The sequence below is a fragment of the Zingiber officinale genome, chromosome 1A (genome assembly GCF_018446385.1).
Source record: "Zingiber officinale cultivar Zhangliang chromosome 1A, Zo_v1.1, whole genome shotgun sequence".
NCBI lineage: Eukaryota > Viridiplantae > Streptophyta > Magnoliopsida > Zingiberales > Zingiberaceae > Zingiber > Zingiber officinale.
The window spans coordinates 3,800,568-3,823,166 of record NC_055987.1 but is presented as its reverse complement, the minus strand read 5'-3'; the positions used below and the strand labels follow the sequence as shown (position 1 = coordinate 3,823,166).

Here is a 22,599-nt window from a genome sequence, read left to right as displayed (position 1 = left end):
TGATCGCAGCCTCCTTATATAGGAGCTCAGATCAACAATAGTTTATGTGGTAAAATGTTGGTTGTTCCATTTGGACAAATTTTGCCCCGATCGGTCCGACATTCGGTGCGCGCAAGTCGTGCCCGCACACGAGTCAACATGGTTCAGTGCAATCCAGGCCCTAGATTTGCACCCCCTGCGCATTCACGCGTGAGAGAGAGTCTCTCCCCATGCATTTGTTCACATCCTCAATGCATGTGAATCAATATAAACTAACCAACATACCATGAAACTCCTAATGTGGGACTAAAGTCTCATTCACAATAGAACTTCTATCCTCTTCCACCTCTTCTCTATTCACACCTATTCAGTAATCCCCACATGAATAGAGATAGGATATGTGATAGCATTCAGTAGTTGAGTCAAGTATATGATAGGTAGGTTTGACCCTTGGAACTTTCCCTTGTGAAGTTCTGATTGCTTACTATCTGATAGTAGACACGATGTACTTGAACTATACTGTCATCTATGTAAGCAGTGACAAATCTCACCCAAGACTCTCCCTAATACAACTCAATTCTCATGAGTGTATTCGTTCTTGGCCATGAATACGCCTGGTTCTGTGATAAGCTCTAAGAATTATGTCTCCAATTCTTTTCGAAGCGGCTCCACTTCTTTCTCACATAGGTAATCCCTCAAGAATTGTCATCTATTCTTCTTGATCATTAAAAGTCCATCGGCTTACCATGGTCTAGTCACTGTTTCATTGGGCTATCCCCCAGTATGTCTAGTCAATGCAGATTAGTTGTCCCTTTGAACATAATTCTTGGGATCTCCAATCTGCATAGGTTGGGTGTCCTCTACACTGATCGCTGACAACGACATCAAGCTCATTCCTTGTGATGAGTTTGCAACTAACTCTTGATTTAACCCTTTGGTTAGCAGATACGCTACGTTATCATTTGACTTCACATAGTCAATAGTGATAACTTCTGTTGAAAGTAGTTGTCTAATGGTATTATGTCTACGATATATATGTCTAGACTTACCATTATACAGATGGCTCTGTGTCCAATCAATTGCTGATTGACTATCGCAATATCTGTAAATTGTCGGCACAAGTTTCGGCCATCTAGAAATATCTTCTAAGAATTATTATAGTCATTCAGTATCTTTACCACATTTGTCAAGAGCCACAAACTCAGATTCTATCGTGGATTTGGTTATTATGATTTGCTTAGAATATTTTCAGGAAATGGCTGCACCTCCTAAAGTGAATACATATCCACTCGTAGACTTGGAGTCTCTTATGTCAAATATCCAACTCGCATCGTTGTATCCTTTAATCACAGCAGGATATCTCGTATAGTGCAGTTTATATTCACGAGTATACTTCAAATATCTCAGTACTTTTGTTATCCTTTTTCGGTGCTCAATACCGGGATTACTCGTGTATCTACTCAGTTTACTTACTGCGTAGGTTAAGTCTGGTTGTATACAACTTATCAAGTATATCAGACTTTCAATCATTCGAGAGTACTCTATCTGAGAGATACTTTTACCTCAATTTTTTAATAGATGTTGACTCGTATCTATCGGTGTTCGTGCCAACGTAGTATCACCCTTGGTGAATTTCTCAAGAATCTTGTCCACGTAATGAGACTGACTAAGAACAAGTATTCCTGTCATTCTAAGAATTTTGATTACTAGAATCACATCTGCTAGTCCCATGTCTTTCATGTCAAATCTTGAGTTTAACATATCTTTAGTGGATTTGATTATCTTATCATTATTTCCAATGATAAGTATGTCGTTTACATAGAGGCACAAGATCATATAGTCACTCTCTGTGACTTCCATGTAGACACATTTATTGATCTTGAATCCACATTTCTTCATGACATTATCAAAATTTTCATGTCACTACTTTGGTGTTTGTTTCAAGCCATATATAATGACTTCACCAACTTACATACCTTATTTTTCTGTCCTGGCACAAAAAACCTCTCAGGTTGCTCCATGTAGATTTTCTCTTCTAAATCTCTGTTTAAAAAGACAGTCTTTACATCCATTTGATGTATTTCGATATTCCATAGAGCGACAATAGCCAAAAATACTTTAATGGAAGTTATTCTTGATACTGGAGAATATGCATCAAAGTAATCAAGGCCTTCTTATTGTCAGTATCTTTTGATTACCAATCTGACCTTATATTTATCAATCGTTTCATCTGACTTCATTTTTTCTTCTTGAAAATCCACTTGCAACCTAGTGGTTTACTTTCCGGAGGAAGATCCATAAGTTTCCAAGTGTGATTTTGCAAGATAGACTTTATCTCAGATGTAATTGCCTCTCTCCAATAAGGTTCATTAGAAGAGCCTACAACTTCTGAGTAACTTCGGGATTCACTCTCCAACATGAAAGTGATAAAATCTGATCCATAGGATTTTTCTACTCGAACTCTTTTGCTCCGTTTAGGCTCAACCTCCACAGGTTCCTCATCATCATCTTCATCTTGTGTTTCATATGCCCGTTTTGAGGAGCTAGTATCCTCACGGGTCTTATAAGGAAACACATGTTCGAAGAAAGATGCATTTCTCGATTCGATTATCGAGTTCATGTGTATCTCCAGTATGTGTGACTTATACACATAAAATCGATATGCACTGATGTTCTGTGCATATTTAATAAATATGCAATCAACAGTCTTTGGTCATATCTTAATCCTTTTCGGATCAACCACCAACACTTTGGCAAGACACCCCCACATTCGTAAATATTTGTAAGATGGTTATTTTTCATTCCACAACTCATAAAGGCTCTTATCTATTTTCTTCCATGACACCTCATTTAAAAGGTAATTAGCTATTAACATAGCTTCCCCCACATGGACTCTGGCAATTTAGAGCTCAATAGAAGAGCATTCATCATCTCTTTTACAGTTTTATTCTTTCGCTCAACAACTCCATTTTGCTAAGGAGTATAAGGAGCTGTTGTTTCGTGTATGATCCCATGTTCAGCACACAACTCAACAAACAATGATGTATATTCACCGCCTCGGTCACTTCGAACCACCATAATCTTTCTAGTAAGTTGGTTTTCAATCTCAGTCTTATAGAGAGCAAATTTCTCTATACCTTCATCCTTACTTTTGAGAAGATACACATAACAATATTTTGTGTTGTCATCTACAAAAGTGATGAAGTATTTATTATCACCACGTGTTGTCGTACCTTTTAGGTCACACATCAGTGTGAATTAAGTCAAGTGGTTCGTTACTTCTTTCAATATGTTGAAAGGATGACCTTGTCATTTTCGCTTCAACACAAATCTCACACTTGTGTTTTGGGTCAAGGTGGAATACAGGTATGCTTTGCATGTTTATTAATCTATGCAACATATCGTAGTTAACATGTCCTAGTCTACCATGTTAGTGCAGCGGAGACCGGCAAGAGGGGGGTGAATTGCTGAAAATAAAAACAAACTATACCCTCCTCGGATTTCAACTCAGAATTTAAATCAACAATAAAATAACAGCAACTAAATTAATGAAACAGAAAAGGAAATAGGAACAGAAAAGACTCAAGGATTTAACCTGGTTACAACCAAGGAGGTTGTTAATCCAGGACAGTAGAAAAAAGCGCAGTAAGAAAAATCTCCTTCTCTGAAGGCGGAGAAGCCTTTTACACTTTTGAAGCTCACTAGTTACTTAGGAATTGCTTACAGATTGATTGCTTGAGTTGTTGTTGAATTCCTAGCTTTAGGGGACTTTATATAGCTCCTGGAAAGTCTATCCCGAGGGTCCAAGGCACCTCCAACAAGGTTCAAGGCGCCTTCAGCTCTGTCAGCGGATAAAACTTTATCCGCAACGCAAACAGTCAAATCTGACCTGTTGAAGGCGCCTTCAACAGAGTTGAAGGCGCCTTCAACAGAGTTGAAGGCACCTTCATGATGGAGGCGCCTCCAAGCCTGCTGGAGGCGCCTCCAAGCTGGCAGCACATTTTCCAGCTTGGTTTTTCCAGCTTCCGACGCTCCGTTCTTTTGGGTGATTGCGGCCAACCGAAATAGGGCTCACCCGAACCCAATTCCCGGCCTTTTCCTCGAGCAGCCTTCCGTCCCCGCTTCACGTCCCTCGAACACCGTGCACGCTCTTCACACCCACCGGAGTACTCTTCCGCAGCTCTCTCGTCCTTCGGATGCACCGAGCCCGTCGGCTCCCTTCCCGTGCCGTCCTTCTCGCTAACTGCGTCTTCCGCTCGACTTCCTGTGTTCCTAAGCTCCTACACACTCATACACATGGATCAAATACAGCAGGACCTAACCAACTTAGTTGATCACATCAAAACTACCACGGGGTCCAACATACCATGCCACAAACATAAAGCCTCAAGCATATAAGTGGAAGACCTTTATTTTTATTTATCTTGGGCCTAATGGCCATTAGATTGAGCTTGAACAACCCATCAGATACATAGACCCTTCTTACAAACATTTCATTCTTAGATAATACAATTCTGTCCGACTCAAAAATAATACGAAAGTCATGCTTGCTTAACAGTGATCTGGATACTAGATTCTTCCAAATCTCTAGAACATACATCACATTGTTCAGAGTAAGGTCCTTGCCCGAGGTCATCTTCAGCACCACCTTTCCTTGGCCCATGATGTCCGAGGTTATTGAGTTTCCCATGAACAACTTGTCTCCAGTGGCTTCTTCAAAGTTGTGGAACAGCTCCTTATTGCAGCAGACATGTTTGGTGGCTCCAATATCGATCCACCATTGCCGCGGGTTTGAACCGATCAGGTTCAACTCAGAGACCACAACGTAGAGGTCGTCCATTTCTGGTCCCTCGCTCAGGTTGGCCTCCTGCTTCTTTTTCGACTTCCTGCGCTTCGAAGATTTGTGACCCACTCGGTCATAATTGAAACACTTCCCAGAGAATTTCTTTTTGTTGATGTCTTCTCTGGGTCCCATCTTGGAAGACTTAGGGTTCTTCCATTTTGAGCTTTGATCATGCTCAACCACGTTAGCTTTCACAGTAGCTTGAGAGAACAGTTTTCTCTCTGAACTCTTGTTGTCTTATTCGATACGAAGTCGAACAATGAGTTCTCCACATTTATATTCTTTCGTTTGTGCTTCAGGTAGTTCTTGAAGTCATTCCAGTCGGGAGACAATTTCTCAATGATAGCAGCCACCTGGAAGGTTTCACTCAGAACCATCCCTTCTGAGTGAATCTCATGCAAGATCATCTAAAGCTCCTGGACTTGGCTGATTACCGTCTTGGAGTCAACTATCTTGTAGTCCAAGAATCTACCCACGATGGACTTCTTGACCCTTGCATCCTCCGTCTTATACTTCTTGTCCAGGGACTCCCACATCTCCTTAGTCATTCTTTTCATGCTATACACAACGTACAGCGAGTCGGCAAGGCAGTTGAGGGTGCAGTTTCGACAAAGGAACTCAGAATGAGTCCATGTCTCCACTGCACTGATGGTTTGCGCATCAACATCCTCAGCAAGCTTAGGAGGGTCCTCGGTCAAGAACCGAGTCAGGTTGAGCGTGGTCAGGTAGAAGAACATCTTTTGTTGGCACCTCTTGAAGCTCAGTTCACTGAACTTCTCTAACTTTTCTCTGTGGTTGATTGTCATAGTTCTAATCGGGGCGGAGGGGGTCTACACGTGTTGAGTCTGTTGCAGCTCAACATTCCGTTCTGTGATCATCTCAACAGAATCGAGCATGTTTCATGATTGTTGGATCAACAATCTGTTACCGGAGATTTTGGGGACTGAGCTGAATTTAAAATTACACAGAATTTAAATTCAACTTACAATAGAGATGACCTGAGCGGATAATCTCAGGCTGCTAGTAGGGGTTGATTTCTGTCAGGTGATGAAGGTAGTCTGCACAATGTTGATAGAGCAGGTTGATCGGCCGAATAGCACGAGCGAGTACAACATATCAGAAAGGCCGACGAAGCAGCACGATCGAGAGGTAGAAAGAGGTAGATCGGGCAAAATAGTCGTCGGATAAGAGAGACCGACCAAGCAATGCGGTCGGACGGGTAGCAAGACCGACCGGGCGGGCAAACCGAGGCCTGCGGTTAACGTAATTTTCTTGAAACAAATTTGCTCACCTCCGACAGCCTCCTTATATAGGAGCTCAAATCAACGATAGTGTTAATGGTTGATTAATGACCATTACTTGCCCGAACAGTGAAACACCCACCTTCAAATTTTGCCTCGATCAGTCTGACATTCGACGCACGCAGCTCATGCCCGCATATACGAGTCAACATGGTTCAGTGTAATCCGAGCCCTGGATTTGCACCCCCTCTGTGCACCCATGCGTGAGAGTGAGCCTCTTCCCATGCATCTGTTCACATCCTCAATGCATGTGAATCAATATAAACCACCCAACATGCCATGAAACTCTCAATGTAGGAATAAAGTCTCATTCACAATGAAACTTCTATCCTCTTCCACCTCTTCTCCATTCACACGTATTCAACAATAACACCCTCGTTGATGGGTAGTACTAGTGGAGGGGGTCCTCGTCAGTGGGAAACAACAATAGAGGGCACCAATGGCTTACCGAGGGGGGATGTATGAAGTTTCTCATTACAGAGATGGTTGGAGAACTTTAGCTATCCTTGTCAACGGATAACAAAAGTAGAGGGGGTCCTTATCGGTAGGCAATGATAGCGAAGGTGCGCCGATGGCTTGCAAAGGTGGACACACAAAGTTTCTCATGGCAGTCGGAAAAATTTAGATTTAACGTGGCTTGCAAAGGGGAGGCGTGACATGCAGGTGAGGGGTAGTATAGTGAGAGTGAAATAGAACTTTAGTGTTTTAATTGGAACAATATTTAATTAATTAATCAACTCTTAAGTTAAATAAAATAATTTAAATATACTTTCTCAATATATATATATATATATTAAAATTATAAATAAATAATATTTATTTATTATATATAGTTTCAATCTATAATTATAATTAATATTATTAATTATATTTAATCTATTTAGAAGGAATTTTAATCAAATATTAAATTATTGATTTAATCTTCATTCTTAAATTTTAATCATTCTATCCAATATTAAATTAAAATTTAAGAATTTTTAATAGTATCTTATGATTGTACGATTCAATACCGAATTGGCAAAAGGAACTATTTTTATTGGAAACATTTTGATAATGGATTCCTTGGAAACTTTTATAGTAAATGGAATATATAGAATTATAATCAATTAAATATTATAAAATTTGGGTATTTTCTCTCATTTAAGTATATGAGTAGGAAAGCACCTCTAGGTCAACATAAAGAAAGAAAATCATAGATGACTATTAATCATTAGTACATATAACAAGATATGAGAGGAGGTATACTCGGATAAATCAAATATCGACTCTAAGATATCATATAACAATATCCAATATCTTAACTATTATACCGCTCCGAAAAAATTTATTTACATTGAATCACGATCTTATAAATTGTGCTCATGGCAGCTACAATAACAAGGAAAAAAAAAGAATAATCTCTAAAAGGAGCACGTTGATTTTTAATTTTATTTTTAATTTAAAAAAAAAGACATTTGTAAAATTTAAGAGTTCTTTTAATTTTGTACCCCAAATATTTAAATCCATAAAGACTTCTATGTGATAGATCAAAAAGTTAGCATTCGTGGAGCACCTATGTGACTCATCAACTAAATTGACTAACATGACTTAAATAAAGGTAGAGTTAGGCGTGTAGATAATTCTGACATGAACAATAGTGATAGTGGACCAAGGACTTTCACATTTGAGATTCAAATCAAGATGAAGATTCTTAGGGTTAATGAATTGTGATTGTACGAATGACTTAACGTGTAACTTAATGTTTAGGAATGACGCAAGCAATTAGGAATTCCTACTTAAGATATCTTGAACTGCTGTAGTTATGAAATTCCTGTATTAATTATGGTTTTTTTTATGAATAATTATTTAAAAAAGAACTATGGCTGGAAGGTTTGAATTAGTGAGATTGGATTTGCGTTTCAGGTCCGGAGACCTATTCGGCAAATGCAAATTCAACAATTATCAGCCGTTGATATTGTTTACTCCATAGTTCGATCCAACGCTTACGGAAGAGCGCACGTCATAGATCCGCAACCGACTCATGTTGGCCAATCACCGACGTCCTCCTTCCTCTTTATATACTCCACCCATCGCGGGTTTACCAATCTCAATCTCAATCTCCTCCCCGCGTTTCCGGTTCTTGTAGCTCTTACCCTCGATCGCGATCTCCCATGGCGCCCAAGGCCGAGAAGAAGCCCGCGGAGAAGAAGCCCGCTTCCTCCGACAAGCCGGCGGAGGAAAAGGAGAAGAAGACCGCGGCCGAGAAGGCCCCGGCGGAGAAGAAGCCCAAGGCCGGAAAGCGTCTCCCTTCCAAGGACGGTGCCGCTGCTGCAGGCGACAAGAAAAAGAAGAAGGCCAAGAAGGGCACTGAGACCTACAAGATTTACATATTCAAGGTGCTCAAGCAGGTGCACCCAGATATTGGCATCTCCAGCAAAGCCATGTCGATTATGAACTCGTTCATCAACGATATCTTCGAGAAGCTCGCGCAGGAGGCCTCGCGCCTTGCCCGCTACAACAAGAAGCCCACCATCACGTCCCGTGAGATCCAGACCTCCGTCCGTCTCGTCCTCCCCGGTGAGCTCGCCAAGCATGCGGTCTCCGAGGGCACCAAGGCCGTGACCAAGTTTACCAGCTCTTAAATCCATTGTATTTTGGTTGGGTCTCCGTTGGATCTTTGGAAGATCTGAGTCTCTAGGGTTTTTTCCCTCCTGATTTTCTACTCGTGCTTTGCCTTTTTTTGTTTTTTTGGTTCTCGATGGTAGATGAATGCTCATGTAATATAGTAACTCTGACACGAGAAACTATGGATGATGGGTCTTTCAATTAGCAGTGTTCGAAGGTTAATATGTTGACATATGATGTAGGGTTGTGCGGGAGGGAGTTGTTTTCTGTATTAAATGCTTCTATTAGGATTTCAGAAATGTGTTCTTGATCATCGTGGTTTGTTTTTGTTGTATCCTGTAGATTAGTATTCCTGCTCTATTTGATCTCATTCTTGATGCATTGCAATGGCATACTTACTTTCTTTCGACCATTTATTATATAATAGGTTTATTATATTGCGTTTTCTCAATTGCTATGTGTTTCTCTCTTCCTCATAATTCTCCTGATTTGCTGAAACTCGTACTCTGATGTTCTCTCATCATGTCTATTGTTTGCTCAGTGTTTTTATGGGCAATTGGGATTCATCTTCGTAGATTTGCCGTCAAGGTAAAGGAGGGAAAGCTCGTTGAAATTCAGTTCTGCATCCATTTTGTTGCTTGTCCCTCCCTTGAGCTGTATAGGTTTTAGCCATCGTCTCAGACAGCGGAAACCTTGAACTATAAATTTCCAAGTGTTTAACAAACCTTTGTGGCTACAAATGAATTAACTTTATCGCGCACAAAGTGTAACTGATAATTTTGCAGGATTTTTGTATGTATATTAGAGGCTAAGTATGCAAATTTTTGCTACTCTCAATCATGCAGGATTGTGAATGAGACTAGGAAAGCCAACAAATATGAATGAACTGCTCGCGTCAGTGAAAAACACTCAAACAAAAGCCCAATGATAATACAACACTTTTATTGTAATCATTAAGTAACTGAGCCAACTTTTAATTCCATTTATTGATGAAAGACAGTATCGAGCTGTTCTAGCAATGGAGCGAATGCAAAATCATGGAATCAGAGTCAAAATAACAGACATCAGAGGGGAGAGCCAAAACCACCACCGCCAGGAGTACATATCTGGAGAATCTCTCCAGCATCCACCTTCACAGTGTTTTTCCCACCTAGATACACCCTTCGCTTGTCTCTCTTGATCAGATAGTTCGTACCGCGTGCGCCATCTTTTCCACCTTTTAGGCCCCTCGGTGCATGTACTCGCCTCTCAGAAAGGATGCTGACCACAATCTGTTTCCTGAACTCTATTTCCCGAACCAGTCCATCTCCGCCTCTGTGATACCCAGCACCGCCACTGTTTTCTCGTAGTCCAAACTTGTGAAGAAGAACAGGATATCGCTGCTCAAATATTTCCGGATCTGTCATCCTAGTGTTGGTCATGTGGCACTGGACTCCACTAGTTCCATCCCAAGTTGGCCCTGCACCGCTTCCGCCTCCAATGGTCTCATAGTAACCAAAGGTGTCATCCCCGAACGTTAGATTATTCATGCAACCCTGAGAACAGGCACACGCTTGGAATGAAGTCAGAATAACATCCGTAACCCTCTGAGACGTGAGCACATTGCCACCGACAACCGCTGCCTTGTCACTCGGTGAAAGAAAAGAACCGTCCGGAATGTGAATTGTTACAGGCGCCAGGCAACCTTGATTTAGTGGTATGTCCACATCCACCAAGCAGCGAAGGCAGTATATAACTGCTGCTGCCGTTACTGCTTGAGGGGCATTCCAATTGCCATAAACTTCTGAGCTAGTCCCTTCAAAGTCGAAAGTAGCTTCGCCATTTTTTGCGTCAATACTGAGCTTCAAGTGGATAATAGAACCATCATCCATGTAGTCTTCTTCCTCGACTACAGTGGATCCCGTTTCTCGTTCCAATTTTGCTGCAACTGCTTTAAGCATCTCTCTTACAGCTTCTTCAGCATTTTTCTGAACATAGTTCATGTATGATTGAACAGTTGTTAAGCCATACTGATCGATGAGTTCTTTGATTAGTGTAATGCCTCTCTGGTTTGCAGCTACTTGAGCACGGAGATCAGAAAGATTGTCTTGAATCCTGCGAGTTCCTGGGATTTTGTTGCTCGACTTTTCATCGGAACATGGATTTATAAGCAGGTTAATTATTCCCTCTTCTTGGAAGATACCCCCTTTAACAAGTTTGAATGCTTTAATCGTAGCACCCTCCTCCCATAAAGATTTTGAGAATGGTGGCATGCTTCCTGGAGTTATCCCACCAATTTCTGCATGGTGTCCTCTGCTGGCCACAAAGAAAACCAATTTGTCATTGTCAAAAACAGGAGTTATGACGGTTATGTCAGGAAGATGGCTTCCTCCTGCCGAAGGATGATTAGTAACAAGAACATCCCCTTCACGAAGATCGTCGTCCCAATATTCTAATTGCCAACATACTGTGCTTGACATGGCTCCCAGATGAACTGGGACATGAGGAGCGTTAGCAACAAGCCCTCCGTCCGGGCCAAAAAGGGCACAAGAAAAATCCAGCCTCTCCTTTATATTTGTAGAAATCGAAGTTCTCTGGAGAGTCCGACCCATCTGCTCAGCAATCCCCATAAACCGATGGTTGAATATAGAAAGTTGCACAACATCAGCGACCTTTTCTGTGATATCAACAGTGGCCGAGGCAGAGTGGATCTCAATTCTTATATTACCATACCTAGTAATGCTTGCTACACAATTAGGTTCCACAATTACTGTACTATTACCGTTCATAATGATTGCAGGACCAGCCAGCACATGACCGTATCCTAACTTCTCTAGCTTGAATAATGGGGTCTGATACCACTCTTTGCCAAAGAAAATCTTGTATGATCCTTCTGGTTGAGGAGTGGTACGAGATGTTTCCAACTCCCTAGGCTTCATGATGTTTGTGACACCTACACCACGAACCCTTACATCACAAATCAGAATTTTCCTATTCTGCAGCTTGAATCCATACTCTTTCTGGAAGATCCTTTCAAATTCAACTGCATAATCATCCACACCTGTTGGTTTTTTTACCATGATGGCTGTATCTGTACCCTCATATCTCAGGTTCAAATATGTTTCTGTCTTGATGCTTTCTTCCCCAAAACCTTGATCCCTGAGCTTTCCTCTAACTTGAGTTAACAGGACAGACTCCCTTCGAGATGCCTCTAGAACACTATCAGTGCTATAAACTGCAGAATATGGTTTCTGTACCTCCTCAACAACATCAGCCAAGCCCATTCCATAAGCACTCAATATTCCACAAAATCGGTGAATAAGGACTTCAGACATACCCAGTGACCTGGCTATAGCACAGGCATGCTGTGGACCTGCACCCCCAAAGCAAGCAAGTGCATGATTTTTTGTCTCATGGCCTTTCATTTCTGTTAGCTGACGAATAGGCCTACACATTGTTTCGTTTGCGACATTCACAAATCCAAGAGCAATTTCTTCAATTGTCATATTCTTTACTGAAGAATCTTGGCTCTTTCTGTAAGAATTTATCTCAAGTGCTAACTTGGTGAATTCTTTTCTGGTGGCTTCCACGTCCAAAGGCTGATCCTCATTTGGTCCAAAGATGGAAGGGAAAAAGTCAGGAATAACAGTTCCCAATATTAAATTAGCATCTGTGACTGCTAATTCCCCACCTTTTCTGTAACATACTGGGCCAGGGTGTGCACCAACTGACTCAGGACCTACATGGAAAGAACCAAATTGAAACTTAAGCTTGGAGCCACCACCGGCAGCCACAGTGTTTATGGCAAGCTGTGGTGCTTGAATTATTGCCCCGGCAATTTGGGTCTCAAGTACTTGCTCATAGCTTCCATCATAGCGACTAACATCAGTAGACGTGCCACCCATATCAAATCCAATGAGAGGTTTAGATGTTTCAAGTTCAAAGAGGGTTTGAGAGTAACCAACAACACCACCTGCAGGACCCGACAGGACAGCTTTATGCCCAGAGAACCTTTGTTCTGGTGCAAGACCACCATCTGATTGCATAAACAAGACATTTACCTTATCGGCACCATCTTCAAACCTAGACATAAATCCAGTGAGGTATTCTTTAATAACAGGTGTCAGATAGGCATCCACAGTAGCTGTTAGACCTCGAGGCACAGCTCGGACCATGGGAGTCAAAGCTGAAGATAAAGATACATGCCTGAAACCCATACTCAGTGCTAACTTCTCGACCAAAATTTCGTGCTGAGGGTAGGTGTAGGAATGCATTAAGACCACAGCCAAACAGTATATTCCTTTGTCAAGCAGATGTTTCAGAGAATAGCGCAGCCCATCTATGTCGATGGGCCTTGTCACCTTGACAAGCTCCCCAGATATGCCTTCAATTGAAGAAGTCACATTCTTCTCGTCGATGACAAGTTCAATCCTCTCATCAACCTCCACAACTTCCTCATAGAGATTTGATGGTTTTGAAACTGTAAGGTCAAAGATCTTCGGCCGTGCTTGGTTACCAATCTGGAGCAAATCTCTGAATCCACGAGTCACACAAAGAGCAATACGCTCCCCTTTCCTTTCTAGGAGAGCATTTGTTGCAACAGTAGTGCCCATCCGGATCCACTCAATCTTCTCAGTAGGGATCTTGGAGGATCTGGGAATCTTTTGGCCAGTGAACTCTTCCAGGATTCTCCGTATTCCTTCAATAGGAGCATCATCATAGTTCAGAGGATCCACTGATAAGAGTTTCATAACACACCCTTCTGATTGTCCAGGGACTTCAGCATAGATATCAGTAAATGTTCCTCCTCTGTCAATGCAAAACCTGAACTTCCCCTCCTTTAAGCTTCCCATTTTCTACTGTGGTATCTTTGAGAAAAGAGCTCTAAAGCCAAGTCAAGATATCAAGATTTGCATGCAACAAAATACTATCAAACAATATTCTAAGCTAAGTCTTTAGACAACATTAATTTTCCAATAAATAAAACAGGCAAATTGTATATCATCATCCCTGATCAGGTTATCATCTGTCCTCTTTGATTACGTTTTTATCAGAAAGTAAAAGCTCAATCTTTATTTTAAGATATGAGACCATATATTCAACGCAGTTCAGTGCCCTATGATGGCGATTTCCAGATACAAAGAAATGATGAGTAAACATAATGAATCCAAGAGACTACTATTTTTAACTTACAAGTTAACAATTTAACTCATTGCCCTAAAATAAACATTTTCAGCTTGAAAGAGAGCGAGAGCGAACGTAGTCGATTCATTTGCCAGAGTAAAATTTTCAAAACAAGCATTCAATTCAGTCCACTATCTCCCGATCTTCTCATGAGCTATCAAATATCGCCGACGCGATTAAAACACTGAAAAACCACAAATCTCCCGGATCATTTCCCTTTTCGAAACCGTGAAACATCTACGCATAAAGATACGATCGATAACAAACGATAAGCGACGAAAACAACTGATAGATCAAATGAGTCAAAATCGAGGAAGCTCGCAGTAGATAGAGAAGTGGCTGTTGAGATCTTACCCGAAGAAGAAGGAGGTGGTGGGCAAGCACAGGACAGAGAAGAATTCGGCTCGGTTGGGATTTCTAAATACCGCCTACTTATCTGTTTAGGTCACTTTTCAACCTTTGCTTCGCTATTTATTCGTTTACGAATTTGGATTGAAACGGAAAAAAAAAAAAATCGGTCGAGGTGCCGGCCGAAGCGGACCGTTTCCAATTCAAACGGTTCGAACAGAATGACCCGTGGGAAATCTCTATTTTGGTTGGATAAAAATTATTCATTTACATCAATTAAAGATTAACCCAATCGAAATCATCGATTCATCATTCACAACTTTTTTTTTATTGAATTAATAGTTCAGCTCAATTCTGATTTGACTTCTGTAACATTATCAATTGGAATAAAAAAGGTATTCTTTTAAAGGAAGAATAAATTATACATAAAGCTAAAAAGTTAAGATAAAATAATATTTTTTGTTTGAAAAAGAAATATTGTATCTCCCCATAATCTTTTTGATGAAAAAAATAAGTATAAGACTATTTCACAAAAAATTAACTCGAAATGCAACAATCTTGACTAACCAAATAGCTTGATTAGTTAGTAGAGAGCAATTGAGCAACAAGGTCTTCCCGGATGAACTAATTATGCTTAATCTAATCACTTATCATTTACCATGATATTATGAATAAAAGAGTGTTCATCATAAAAGAGTCTAATCTTTACTTTAATTGACCTTTTAAACTTAATCCACCCTAAAAATAATGTTTAAGAGAAAAAAAAGTAAAAACCCTGCTTAATTGGAGTTTTTAACGTGTGAATTTTATGAAAGGTAAAATCAATTAATTTAGCAGCCCTCGTCCCATATTATTGGAAGAAAGTAAATTAAGAAATTAAAATTAGAACCTTTCGTTTTCCGTCTCAAATTTAGAGGGGTAAATTGAAAAACTAGCTAGATTATTATTATTTAGACTGAAGCATTAATAAGTTAAGTTCCTTTTATTATTATTAGTATTACCATTTTTGTAAGCAACCTTGATTTTTTTTTCTTATTTACATACCAAAATGAGAAATAAAATTAGTATATATATAAAAAAATAAAAGTAAGAAAATTCCTTGTTCGAATGAGATGGCTCAATTTTGGAAGCGTAAAGGAAACGACAGCGAAGGCAACTCCTCCTTGTTTCCTCCTTTTCTCCCAATGCCACGTTGAAGATTCAACTTCGCTCGCTGCAGCGGCAGTAATCTCCACCGCACTTCCCTCAGTCCTCATCGGTCGCCTTCTTCTTCCTCCGCCTCCGCGACGATCAGGGCATCGCGGTACGCTCTCTCTATTGTTTCGTTTTGTGGATGAAATCACTGAAAAATATTTGATCGTGAAAAGAGATGATATTTGGGGTGAACGCACGTTTCTTCATCTCTTTCTTTTCTCATGATTTAAAGTTTGTTTGTTTTTTATGACTCTCGTTGCTAAAAATGTGTTCTTTGTTTACTTCTATGAGGAAAAAACACATCTTTTTGTCGTTTAGGTTTTGGAATTAACGGATTGGTATTTTTCATCGGGAGCATATTAGAAGTCTCCAAGACAGTTCGCACTTTTTAATGATTTGATTTTTAATCTACTTTCTAGGGAGCTAATAATGTGTGATTCAATTGTTCCAGCCTGACGATATTGTTCCTGACTGCTAAGGTTCTTACAGTTGTTCAGCTGACGCTGGGACATGGCTCAATTGTTGCAGCATCAAGATTCGAATTTATTATGCAATAAAAATCACTTTGGGTGCATGTCAGGCTTACTCCCATATCTTGATCACTCCCATCTTTATGCAAAGAAGTCACTCAAGCACAGTGAATCTGGCGATGCCAAACAACTATGGGGTACGAGACTTAGACCTTGCACTCCGTTCATTTTTAAGTACTATTGATACTTTTCTGGTTCAGTATAGACTATAGGCCCTTCTAAATGAATTAGGTGCTTCTATAGCAGAGCAGGGATAAAGAATAGATAAAGTTGTATACAAGAGGGTTTTTTTTTTTTTTTTAAACTTTGTACAAGAACCAAACAACTGAATATAAGAAATTTGAAGATTATCATCTATGTTTTCCCTGCTACAGCAGAGCTAGAGGTTCCAAGTTTTTCATGGACGAACAGATCAAACAATTTGGTTCGTAGAGGTATCATCCTAGCCTTACAGAGGAATGAATTCCAAGCAAATTGAACTGTCACAAGTTAGGCATTAGAGCCTTCGACAACAAGATGGTAATCTTCCATGCCAATGTATGGAAATCCCTGTACCTTTAAATGCTAAATTGTGCCAGCCAGCAAGAGCAAGCCTTCAGGGGAAAAATAAAATCCATCAGTATGATCCTTTATGCCATAAATATTTGTGAAATTCTAAGTTGTCTTAAATTTATATAGGCCCTCAGCAGCAGACATGATTTGTTGTGGATTTTTTTTGGATCCTAAGGCAAATTTGATTAGTTGGACTTCTTGTTGGTCAAGCTTCTTGTAAAAAAAATAATTTAGGAATCTAGCAGTTACAAGGTCTCTCTGGGTGTTACTGATTTTATAAGGTCTCACTCTTCTTGGTGTTACTTATTTTATAACATTTTTGTTTCTTTCATCTTGTCTGAGATGGTAAGGAAGGTTCAATAAGCACCATAATCATCTATAGCCCCTAGATAATACTCTTTTACTATCAATGAGAGGAGTTGACTATTATGGTGCATTTGGTTCATTGGACTAGTTGCTCTATTCCCTTTGAATTCTCATGAACTAGGTACTCCTATATTTGGTTAAAAAATAAACTTATAATACCAATTCCCATCCAATTATGATTATCTAATCATCCTTTTGGCTATTCATTATTGTATTGGATGGTCGAGCTGAACACTGAGCAATCTGGAAGGGCCAGTCTGGCTGGACAGTGACGGGTTAGCTCAATGAGTTGGACAAAATATTTCATGTAGCAGTATATTGTGGTTGTGAAAGCTATTCCTTGTCAAATACTTATAGCATTCATATAAACCAAACGTAGTAATTCAAATGAAGTATCTATTCCATTGCACGAACCAAATTAAGGAATAGGTATTCCCATTCATTTTTTTTTATCAATTCCATTATCTAGGAAAAGTTATTCCATTCATTAACTTCAGATTTTACAGTTGCTAGTTTATAGATTTACATGTCATAATTATAAAAAGATACTATTAACTGTAAAATTATTATTTTATGAGGAATTGAAAGTGTTGGAATTATGAACAATAATATTACAATAAAAGTGTAGAAAAATAACCTTCATATATGTTTTTCCTTAGTGTAGCTTTGGACAAAAAATGAACACCAATATCAGTGCTTGAGAAAACAAATTCAGTTTACATGTGAATTTTGTAAAGCAGATTGGAGTGCTGAGTTCTATGACTAGAGCAACAAACCCTTGTGTTCATGGTATGGAAAAAAGTTTTTTTTATCATTCATTGATGTACACATGCATTTTTTAGTCACATTACTATCCAAAATGATAAATCGTGTCATGTGTAATGGTATAAGTCTAAGTAAAGAAACTACTGTGTTATTACATGTCTGCTTTACTTCATATTTGTAAATTTCATAATGCCTTTATTTGACACTGTAAATGCTTAATTTGGCATCTCTTATCCACATGCCAATATGTCATTAAGTGCAAACCCATTAATGTTACTTTCTCTATGTTCTTATATTTTGTAAATATCTTTTCACAGATTACTGCCACAAATCTCATGTTGTGTTTGATTAATATTACTTCTTAATGCAGGCAAGAAAGGTGCAAGATTCTATATCCCATTAACTAACCATCAAAATGATGAGTCATCTGGAGCAGCTAACTTGATGGTAATTTATGAAAGAAATACTGTAAAATTTTTGGTAAAATGTCTTAGTTTATCTGGCGCTGTATAATATCTACTAACTATGTTATTTCTAGCTCTTATTTGTCCTTTAGCGGTCCATTTGATGTGAGTCAATTTCTTGTTTCCATATCATGTATCCTACTATTTTATATAAATTCAACCTCCCAAAACTCTTTTGCATTATCTTGGTAGAGCAAGTGTTTGAAACAGTATCTGCATCCTAAGCAATATAATATTTCGATCTCACTGCATTTCTGGATGGAATTTGCCAGCTTTATGCAGTTGTGCTTGTGCAAACAGAGATATGTGGTCTACATCAAATTTTCAAATAGCATATGTAAAAGAAAATAGCTATCTTCACTATAAAAGTGATTAAAGAGAATGAAATAGATAGGTCGTCAACACTTTGCTTGTGCTCAAATTTTCTCATGCGACTAATTTTCTAGCTATGTTACTTGGACTCGATTACCGATAATAACCGACATGAGTGTCAATCTAAGCATCTAATATGACATACTATGGCATACAAAGAATCCAAGCATCATAATTTCCTAGTGCCAAACTACTGAACATTTTGATACTTAATCTTCTGTTCCTACACTATAATTACATCAACAGGAATTATACATAAAGGACAACTAACCATTTCTTGGTCACCTGGAAAAGAGAGGATCATCAAACTCTAGTTAGAGCAAGGGGCTTGCTTTGATACAGCTAAAACTAGCACTATAATTTTGATATTTTACCTAGATTTATGGAAGTTCCAATTCACCTCATAATTTTTATTGGTTTTCTTAATTGTGACTTGCTCCACGTAAGATTGCCAACCATGGAAATTTGCAAACCAGTTTCAGTTGTGCCAGTCAGCTTCACATTGTATTTGTAAACTAATTGCTGTGGTAAAACTTAATTGGAGTAGAGTGTACCTAAAATGATTTAAATTTTAAACATAACCTAATCAATATTCATAATTAGGAAATTGCTAGTGATGACATATTCAGAGATGTATATGATAATTAACTGGGGCGTTGGGCCGCGTGGCAGAAGTAAGACCTGAACAAGAGGTGAGGAATAAAAACATGCTACCAGATAGAAAAACAAGGAGATGTATGGTGAAATTTTATTTTCACTTCAACAATGGTAAATGTTAGTATGGCTGATCGTCAACATGTCTCTAAAGCGGCTTTTGTGATGGCTTTACTAGAATAGATGAAGTAGGCACGTGCAGACAAGGCAGCTGTCTTTTTAATTCTCAACTTCATTCTTTAAGTGATGTTACTTTCTTGCTCTTGAAACAATGTTTGTACTTTTATACTGTGTTTTTTATTGCAGAAGGATATTCTTTTTTCTCATCTAAAAAAGGTGAATATGTTTTCAGGATTTCTTCCATATCACAATGCAAGGATTGATGACTGTTAAACTAGATGGCTTCAAATAGCATTGTTTATTGTTCAGTTCATGTTCTCAACTTGCTATCATATGGCTATCAAGAAATTTGTTGGCAAGTATTGTTGTCAGATTTACTTATTTCTATGACCACACAAATATCAATAGTTTTGGGGATTGTAGACATGTGCATTAGATAATTTCAATAGTTTCTTGACTTTCATGTGCCAACAATAGAGAGAGAGAAAACAAGATTTTATCTTTGCTCACTTATTTATGTTTCTGCTTCACAAATGAACTTGTTCACAGTTTCTTCTTAGCATATATTTGAGTAAGTGTACCATATTTGTTGCTTGTCTTTCTTGTCTAGTAAACTTGGTCTTTAGTAGTCTGGTTGATGGATGCCTTTTTATTCCTTTCTGTCCATGGACTCTTTCATGTTTTAGCTTTTAATGATGCCAGGTAAGTAAAAGAAATTCAGGAAAAGCCCTTAGAGATTCGATATTGAAAAAGTTGTTTGGGAAGTTACAGCCTAAACAGAAAATGCTTCCGGTAACCCCACATCTGCTGCGCACATTTTCCATTCATCACTTGGAGTGTGATGACTACATTCTTCCAGAGGAAATGACTATTAGGAATGAAACAACAGTCGAACTGCAGACGTCTGACTCTCAACCTATTCAGCAAGATCAACTTTTTGAAAACGAAATCAACTCCAAAATTTGTGGATCAGCTAATGTCGTAAAACATGTTGGCCATGACGATCTAGTTGAGACTGAAGAACAGGCTATGCATAAGGAAAAACTGCATGCAGCACGTGAAGCACATAAAGAGTTGCATTTGAAAATTGAGGAAGATCCAAATTCTGTTCTAGAGAGTTATTCAACGGATGGTCAGACATCCAGTTCAGTTAAAAGTTTTAACAATTCTGATTCATTTCCAACTCATTTGTTAGGTACAGAAGGAAGAAAACGTGGTAAGAGTAATCAAATTGCATCCAAGGAGAATCCTCGGATTTCGATGGATGGGTTGCTCCATAAAATCCCCTATGGAGAGAAGGTATCTAGGGAAGCATTAAAGAGAAACCTGTTTCGATCTGCCTCGGCCAAATCAGATGGGGAGAAAGTGCACCATAAAACCATTCATAGATCTCGTTCTCTTACTGAATCATTGGATCAGTATTCTAGTTTGCTAAATTCCTGTTCAGTTAGAGAAAGCAAAATGACATCTGAGTCCTTAAACTCGATTAACAAATACAGCAGCTTGCAGGACAAGGATGAAGTGAAAAATTATAAAAGGCTTCTTTCGAATCCTGAATATGGATCTTACCATTCGGATAAGAAAATTCAGAAGGGACTTTTCCGGGCATCTCTATCATTAAATGAAACAGCAGTCAGTCAACTGGATGTTGATGGTTTCATTGATACATGTGGTTTTTCTGAGTCAAAGTTAGTCGAGCCCCCTCTTCGTGTGGAAGTTAAAATGGAAACTACTAAATCTGCAGATCAAATTGCTAAAGTGAATTTTTGTGAGACAGCTGATGAACAACCTTTGTTAAACATTAGTGTACCTGAGGATCTTGAAATGTTTGAAATCACAGAGACATCAGATGAGCATGGTATCCATTTTCAGTTTCCTAATAATTCATTCTTGGATAGTGAGTCTTACCAGATTGAACAACCTGAATCAAATGAAAAAGGAAAAAGCATTGCTTCCATGGACAAGCTGCCAAGGGTACCTGAAACAGATCCAAGTGCCGAACCAACAAAACAGAGCCAAATTTCTAATCTTGACCCATGTTTTGAAGAAGGAATTGCGAAGTCATCAAAATATATAATTTCAGAAGGTAAGTTATTTACACATCAAAAAATATTTGGAATAGAAAGTTCTTCCTTATCCAAAATGCATTCTGTTAAATTTCTTTTGCAAAAAAAAAAAATGCACAGCCAAGGTGCTAATCATATAATTGGCATTTCCGAATTTCAAATTTACAATAAATTCATTTTTTGCTCCTTGTTTTGCTCTTGTCTGCTAGTAAGCATTGAGATAACACAAATGGTTGAGAGACTTCCTTTTTTGCAACGGTTAACTACCTTATACGTTTCACTTAAAACAGATTCTATACTTAAGAGCCTCCATTTGAAGGACCTCACGGCATTGCCAGAACTGGTGAACTCTTTGGATGTTACTGCATCCAGTTCCAATTGTGAAGCGCCAGATGGATTATCTACTTCTGATTCTTTTTACATTCAATTGGATCAAGAAGACGAAGCTGAGTTCAAATACGTTAGGGATACCTTGATGAAGTCCAATATAAATAGTTCCGAGTTTATTGAAGAATGGTATCCTCAGTACCAGCCACATGACCCTTTTCTTTTCGGGAAAGTGGTCGACACATTTGATGAATCTGAAACTGCATCCCTTGATCATCTGCTTCTAACTGATCTGATAAACGAGGTGCTACTTGAGACCTATGAAAAGTGTTTCCTTCAGAATTGGTTCTTGCTCATACATCCTAGCCCAAGGACAATTCCTTTGGGCCGTCATCTTCTCAAGGAAGTCTGGATGAAGATTAGCAAACTTCTTAATTTGCAAAGGCAGTCAAATCACACGCTACAAAATGCCATGGCACAAGATTCTGCGAACGACAACAGGTGGTTGAACTCACAGTGGGAAGCTGAGGCTGCAGGAATGGAGTTGGAGTGCCTTGTACTGGGTGATTTGCTAGATGAACTGCTGCTCGAGCTTATTGATATATGAACTTGTCAACCAATTTGGTCTCTTATTTGTAGATCTATCGTTAACATAGTTCATACTCCAACAATGTTCATACAAATACTCATACAACGGTTGTTTTGTTTTGGAAAGAAAATGTTGTATAAATTATTTAGGCTACATTTGGTAAGAGGTACTCGTAATATAATAATATAATCAAAATTATATTATCTTTTATAATTTGGATTACATTACCTTTTATATATATATATATATAAACTTATTTTTACCAAACATAGTAATATAATATTAATTATATTATAAATTTTATTATATTATGAGTTTTGATTACATTACTTAACTAAACGCAGCCTTAAATTCGGTAGAAA

The 22,599-nt window shown here is 38.7% G+C and overlaps 3 protein-coding genes across 3 annotated transcripts; 2 read left to right on the top strand and 1 right to left on the bottom strand.

Annotated features, from left to right (window-relative positions):
* The first annotated feature begins 8,211 nt into the window (after positions 1 to 8,211).
* LOC122015780 (histone H2B-like) lies at positions 8,212 to 9,040 on the top strand. The gene has a single exon (XM_042572812.1). It carries the CDS (start codon positions 8,274 to 8,276, stop codon positions 8,742 to 8,744), a length of 471 nt encoding a protein of 156 aa, XP_042428746.1. The 5' UTR covers positions 8,212 to 8,273; the 3' UTR covers positions 8,745 to 9,040.
* Positions 9,041 to 9,652: 612 nt separating this feature from the next.
* LOC122015773 (5-oxoprolinase-like) lies at positions 9,653 to 14,337 on the bottom strand. Its single transcript, XM_042572803.1, has 2 exons — positions 14,245 to 14,337; positions 9,653 to 13,590 (listed from the first exon to the last, which is right to left on the bottom strand). The coding sequence occupies exon 2, from the start codon at positions 13,557 to 13,559 to the stop codon at positions 9,792 to 9,794; it is 3,768 nt and encodes a 1,255-aa protein (XP_042428737.1). The 5' UTR covers positions 13,560 to 13,590; positions 14,245 to 14,337; the 3' UTR covers positions 9,653 to 9,791.
* Positions 14,338 to 15,345: 1,008 nt separating this feature from the next.
* Positions 15,346 to 22,405, top strand: LOC122015762. Its single transcript, XM_042572792.1, has 6 exons — positions 15,346 to 15,541; positions 15,912 to 16,099; positions 17,621 to 17,669; positions 18,016 to 18,092; positions 19,958 to 21,341; positions 21,612 to 22,405. Exons 1-6 carry the CDS (start codon positions 15,346 to 15,348, stop codon positions 22,253 to 22,255), a joined length of 2,538 nt encoding a protein of 845 aa, XP_042428726.1. The 3' UTR covers positions 22,256 to 22,405.
* The last annotated feature ends 194 nt before the right edge of the window (positions 22,406 to 22,599 follow it).

Bases quoted from the DNA above. Each gene is read 5' to 3' on its own strand.
- LOC122015780 (XM_042572812.1), top strand. From the start codon at position 8,274: ATGGCGCCCAAGGCCGAGAAGAAGCCCGCGGAGAAGAAGCCCGCTTCC.
- LOC122015773 (XM_042572803.1), bottom strand. From the start codon at position 13,559: ATGGGAAGCTTAAAGGAGGGGAAGTTCAGGTTTTGCATTGACAGAGGA.
- LOC122015762 (XM_042572792.1), top strand. From the start codon at position 15,346: ATGAGATGGCTCAATTTTGGAAGCGTAAAGGAAACGACAGCGAAGGCA. The intron at 16,100-17,620 runs GTACGAGACTTA...TTTGTAAAGCAG, and splicing joins CGATGCCAAACAACTATGGG to ATTGGAGTGCTGAGTTCTAT. The intron at 17,670-18,015 runs GTATGGAAAAAA...TTCTTAATGCAG, and splicing joins AACAAACCCTTGTGTTCATG to GCAAGAAAGGTGCAAGATTC.